Source organism: Chaetura pelagica, unplaced genomic scaffold, assembly GCF_000747805.2.
Source record: "Chaetura pelagica isolate M959 unplaced genomic scaffold, ChaPel_1.0 scaffold104, whole genome shotgun sequence".
NCBI classification, from domain to species: Eukaryota; Metazoa; Chordata; class Aves; order Apodiformes; family Apodidae; genus Chaetura; species Chaetura pelagica.
In genome coordinates, this window is record NW_009953786.1 from 4821223 (window position 1) to 4827218 (window position 5996).

At 45.6% G+C, this 5996-nt stretch overlaps 1 protein-coding gene across 1 annotated transcript in view; it reads right to left on the reverse strand.

Moving 5' to 3' along the window:
- Positions 1-5996, reverse strand: part of IRF4 (interferon regulatory factor 4) — a 12796-nt gene that overhangs the window by 5674 nt on the left and 1126 nt on the right. Inside the window, exons 2-6 of the mRNA XM_010000908.1 lie at positions 5761-5947; positions 4880-4968; positions 4176-4317; positions 2578-2685; positions 800-1153 (exon numbers count right to left, since the gene is read on the reverse strand). Of these exons, the coding sequence (XP_009999210.1) occupies positions 800-1153; positions 2578-2685; positions 4176-4317; positions 4880-4968; positions 5761-5947 (880 nt within the window). The remainder of the gene's footprint in view (positions 1-799; positions 1154-2577; positions 2686-4175; positions 4318-4879; positions 4969-5760; positions 5948-5996) is intronic.

The following is a 5996-nucleotide window of genomic DNA, read 5'->3' on the forward strand; positions in this document are numbered from 1 at the left end:
TGCTGCCCAAGCTGTCCTCTGCAATGATGACCAGCTCCCACTAGTTTCTCTGGCTGGACAGCTTTCCTCCCTCTTAACTGTTCAGAAGTGCTGGGAAGCAGGCTTGAGGCTCTGCCCCCTCCCCTGCATGGGCTGGAAGGAGAAGGCACTGCCCTGAAGTGTGCTCTTGCCCTCTCTGTACTGATGCTCCCAACTGCCCTGTGCAAAACGAGACTTTCTCACATTGCTCTGGAGAGGTAATGCACCTCCTGGCTCAGAGCAACCTGGAAACTCCAGAGGCTGTTGAAATCCTTTTCACCTTGCACATATCTTTTAAACACTGGCACAGAGTAAAAAGCAGGCTTTCTACCAAAATTCTTGCTGATCCTTGCACTCTCTGAGCAAGATCTCAGGCTCATTCTGGGTCAGGCAGACAAGAGATCTGCCCACGGCTTACACCAGCAGCTCCCAGATGAGGATCTGCTTTCCTCTGTCACCCAATGCATGGAAAAAACATTCTGAAAGGTTTGTCCTCACTCTTCTCAAAGAGATGAGAGGTTTGGGGTGTCACCAGCTGAGCATCAGTTCACTCCTGCTGGTTTGTGCAAGGGCTTTGAATGTGCACAGAGAACAGAATTTGACAGGATTATTCAGGAGCCAACTACTCTTTTGACTGTGTTTGCCCAGAGGAAGAAATGAGGAGTAATTCTTACTGTAACTCGTAAGGTAACGTAAAACAGTGCTCCCAGTAAGCTGGTGTGGAGAGCAACCGGGTGTCACATCTGGGAACCATCAGTATCAAAGCCATAGTGGGAATTACCTGCTAGAAACTGCTGAGTATCAAAGAGCTTGCATGTTTGGTCCCGCTCCAGCTTGTTGGGTCGATCACTGCAGAGCGCCAGGGGCCCGTCCCAGTAGATCCTGCTTTGGCAAAGTCTCTTAGCATAGAGGCCATCAGGGGCCATCCACAGTATTACTCCTCTTTCCAGGTGGTTCAGTAGTTTTTCTATGTTCTTCCTCTGGCCATTATCCTCTGGGTAAGGGAAGATAACTTGCTCCAGACTGCTGACCTCATAGCTTTGGCCGTGGGATATCCTACAACCTTCAGGACTAGAAGTTGTCACCTCCTTAACCAGGATTTCACGGTAATACAAGCAGATGTGGAGCCGACAATCTACAAGGAGAAAAAAAAACAAAACAAAACAAAACACGTGATACATTAGTACAAATGGTTTATGTTTCAGATCTGTACTGAGGTCAAGAGACAAGTTTGTGTGAGATTTCTGAGGAGCCTGGCGAACGCTGCCACTCAGGAGACAGGCTCACATTAGCAAAAAGCATCTAAAGAATATAAATACTAAAACTTTGGGGACAAGGTAGCATTAATGCTTTCTTATTTTATTATAAGGGCTACTGATGTGGGAATTTAGTTGGAACTAACCTCCCACAAACTTCACAATTCCATTTAAAAGGAAAATTCTGCACACAGAAAATTGTTGTTTGACACATTTTCCAAGTTCACATCACACTTAAACCCACCAGCTCAGTACACTTCCTCAGATTTAATCAGGAAGTAGCTGTGTTTCTCCCCAGATTTTGCATAAAAGAGGCTTCTGCACAGGAGACCTGCAAACTTGCATTCAGCTTCCTGAAGAGAAGTGACTGCTGGCTACAGCTCCAACAGGGCTGTATCTGAAATCTCCAGCCTTACTTTCAAATGGCCATTTGGTCCACTTGGCTGACCCCTAAGAATTCACACAGCATTCAGTAAATATTTTTTTAGATATATATATATAAAAATATATATATACACACATAAGTATATATGTTAGTGTATATATGTATATGTATACATGCATATACCTATACATAATTTATGTATTTGCATATATACACACAAACACACACATATCTTATATAGAGAGATTATGTATATATATATACACACATAGATATATATCTATAACTCCAGACTCTGACTCAGGAGAACAATCCTGTTCAAGAAACCTGTCCACCATCACACTACAAGTTTATCCCTTACTTCTGTGAAAAACACATTCCCACACCTTTTCCTAGAGTTACTCAGAACTCTACCCCCCACCCTCATCTGGAAGTCTGCAAACTTGGCTGAAATAACTTTCCTTTTCATTCCCAAATGCCTTTTTTTCACCAGGAATAACGAAGCAGAGCAAAGCCAGGCAGCACCAGCAGGAACACAACAAGGTACCCAGGTAACACCAGTTTTTGGGGGAGCTTCTCCCAAATGAAAAATTGAACTAAAGTCACTGACAACCCAAAGATTTCCAAACTCCCTTGGGCTTTAGTGGCTCAACACAACAACCCAGTATTGGCACCATGAGCCAGCAAGGAACTTCCAGTAACTTTAACTACCTCCATCCCTTGGAGCTGGGGCTGCAAGTGTGTAAGTATCCTGGAAAAAAGAGAATTAAGACTATACACCAAATTCATTCATTAAAGAGGTTGTTTTTTTTCCTTCTTTTTCTTTCTTCATCAGAAAGAAGAGACAGTGCCAGGGTAAGTCAGAATTGGGAGTCTCTTGTCAAACTCTCCAGCGAGCGAGGGGGTTACGGGCCTTACCTGACAGGGCGAGGGCTTCACCAGACCTTATGCTTGGCTCAATCGGGATGCCAGGAGTCTGGGACTCAGGAGGGGCACAAGCATAAAAGGTTCCTGTCACCTGACAACCTGTTTTCATAAACAAAAGTCAGTGACAGCCTCCTAAGTCCTAAAAGAAGAGCTTGGGCAGAGAACACAGCAATGCAAAAGCGAGTTGTTCTGGGCTCCAGCAGGAACACTCTCTCATCCTCCCTTCTTCCTAAAATGGGCTTATTTCCCAGTTTTTCCAGGTATGCCAACTCTACCAAGCTCTCCAGAGATTACCTGGACTGTATTTTCATTTGGGTCTGCATAAAATACTCCCTTTTCATTTCAGTGCTCCCCCTAGTACTTCTTCCTTACCTAATGTGTTATATTATAGAAATAAGTAACAATTTTAACTAGACTACAGTGCTCTTAAAAGTTGCCTGCATAAAACAATCAATTTTGTATAAGGAATTTTACTACAGATGAGTATAACAATAAAGCTGAAATCAACGCTGTTTAAAAAGCAGGTAAAGAAAATTGTGCAGCAGGAGATTATTTAGGTTTTATTACCAGGACTAGTATTAGACTGTTCCAAGAGATGCCTATCAGTAAGTCGATAATAACACAGGCAACTGGTGTTTTCCTCTGTTTCTTAATGCAAAGGATTCTGCCTAATAATTGCAATATACTTCCAGGTAAGTTGCAGTGCACTGAGAATTTGCTTTTTAGCAGAACTAAAGAAGCAGAAGTTTACTTGTCTGCACCAAAACCTCTAGAAAACTGTCCTCTGAAAACACAGTATCTGCTCTGCTCTAAAATGTTTTTCCTTGTTTCCCATCTTTTCCTGCCCTTCTGAATCAGCTGCTTCTCCTCACAAAGCAAAATCTGCATCCTCAGGTGAGTTATCCTGCAAGGCTCTATGGTACACAGTTCCCTTTCTTGTATGTTTTATACCCTGCAGGCTTCAGCATTGCCTATTTTCACAATTCAGGCTTTTTCCTAAGGATCTGGACCTTGGAAAGCCACGATTATCTTAGACACTGGTACTGTGAGATCTCCAGAGAAGGGAACAACCCTTTATTCTGTTTCTGCTGTACCAGCCCCCAAGAGAGATTCAATCCATGACAAGTTGTCCCACTGCCACAGCACTAAAATCTAGTAATAATTTCAGCTTTTCTCTCAGGACAAGAATGCCATTCTAAACCACAAGGCTGGAGGGAAAACCTCACTGATGTGGTCCTCAAAAGGTCCAAAATCAGAAAGCAAAGTTAAAGAACACACGTTCCCAGTCGGGCCTTTTTTGGGGGGTTGGCTGCCTTCTTATTGCTTAGGGCTTTTGAGACAGCTGAGGACTTTCAGAGGCTGACTTGCATCAACTCAGAGGACTGTGTAGCTCACACACCACATGTATGGTGGCAGTGAAAGCAAGAGCCAGGACAATGGCTCTTGCCATGGGCCACGTGGCTCTCTATGAAGGGAGCCCAGCACTCCAACTTAAAATTCCAGTGAAAAATCATAAATAAAAAACCTGAAATCTGCCATCCTTCCATGTGACCAACCTCAGCAAGAGACCTTAAGCACGAGCGTCTTACCATTTTCACAGCCAGGGCCTTGCCAGTGATGACTGCGAGCTGCAAAGGGGACACTGGCACACTGGTAGGGAATGTCGGGATGCGGCTGCTCCGGGGCAAACTCCCTCCAGTTCCGTTCGTGGGGCACCATGTAGTTCGGTACCTATTCAATTGAATGAGATAGTCTTTGACTCAGCAGCTGTCAAAACTAGCTCCATGTGTTGTGTCAGCTTTCACATTTCAACTCCTTGATTTTCTCTGCCAAAGCCTGCGGAGGTCTTAAGCATTGCCCAGGCTACATGAATGGCACATCGCCACCACCACCAATGAGGCTTTCAAATGAAGTTCTAGCCACTGGTGTAAATAACAAGCAGGGGGGGATAACAAAAGGCAGTCAAAGCACTGCTGGCAAATGTCTGCTGGGAAGAGCAAGGCTTCTTTGGGTGCTTACATTGTGGCATCGACAGAACAGCAGCGCACTGATATCTATCACCCGACAGAAAAGAGCTGTTACTCAGGGATAAACAACACCAAGGGAAATCGGCTGCCCTGTGGCCCCATCTGACATTAGAAAAGTTGCTTCTCGATTTCTCAGTTTTCATAATAAAGTTTCTTCCCAGGGAGAATTAGAGAGCCGTGCCAGCAAAGACAGACATAGCACATAGCACAGAAATGATGCTGCTCAACGTACAAGCACCAAGCAAAATGTGTAACTGATGTCATACCTGAGATGGTAGTGAAGTGTAAGAGGATGGTAGTGGAAAGGGATAGTTCATCATTGATGGTTGCTCCTCCATGCTGATCTGTTTTGCACCTATGTTCAACAGAGGGACGAAAATACATTATGTCAGCTACATCTTAAGGAAATCTAAAATTGGCACATTGAAAGCAAATCCACACCACCTGCCTTTGAACAAACAGAGGACCACCATGCCCTTCAGTGCCAGTCTGGGACAGGATTCCCAGCCCTCCCTTGCAGGTGGCTCCCAGAGGCAGTCAGTCCCACTGGGCTCCCCAGCGCCCCAGGAGAAAACACTGCCCAGTCATACCCAGTGTACCACAATGCCCTCCCTGGGCTCGGGCAAGCCTTTGCCTCCTGCAAGCTGGCACCAGGGGCTTCCAGGAGAGAGCAGGCACGGCCCACAGGCATCCCTCGCTCCCAGCTTTTCCCCTGCAGCAGTTACCTACTGCCTGGCTCAAAACACCTCTGCCGTTCCCTGCATTCAAAACTTAGATCCAGCAAGCAGTTTTGTGCTTTTGTTTTGTTCTGCCTGTCCCTTGAGCTGCTCGTTGGCTCTCTCTCTGCAGAACTGGCAGGGAGGCTCCAGCGAGCAGAGCAGTCCCTCCAGCGATGCGCGGGGAGGGTGCCTGTCTGCATCTTCTGCAAGGACTCCCTTTCAACCCTCCGACTCAAACACCACCAGCCCCCCCGCAGGCACAGCCTCTTGAGCCATCAGGACAAGCTGCACTTGAGCCCTGCATTTTGGCTCCTTAATGGACTTAAAAAAGACTGCCTGGCCATTCAAAAAAAGCACACTTCAGCCTTCGTATACTTACAGTAAGACACATTCACACACTGTTACATGGGGAATTTGGGATGCTTTACCTTTTTTAGCTCCTTCTGGCACTATTCTGTACACTTTATAGGGATCTGAGATGTCCAGTTGGCTTCTCTCCACCAGTTCTTCAAAGTCATTGCTCTTGTTCAAAGCACACCTTAACCTGGTCTTCCAGGTAGGAGGATCTGGCTTATCAATGCCCTCTCTGAACTTTCCTTTAAAAAGAGCCCAGGCCTGGAAACATTTCAGATATTCAAAAGAAAAAAAAAAAGGGGGGGGGGGG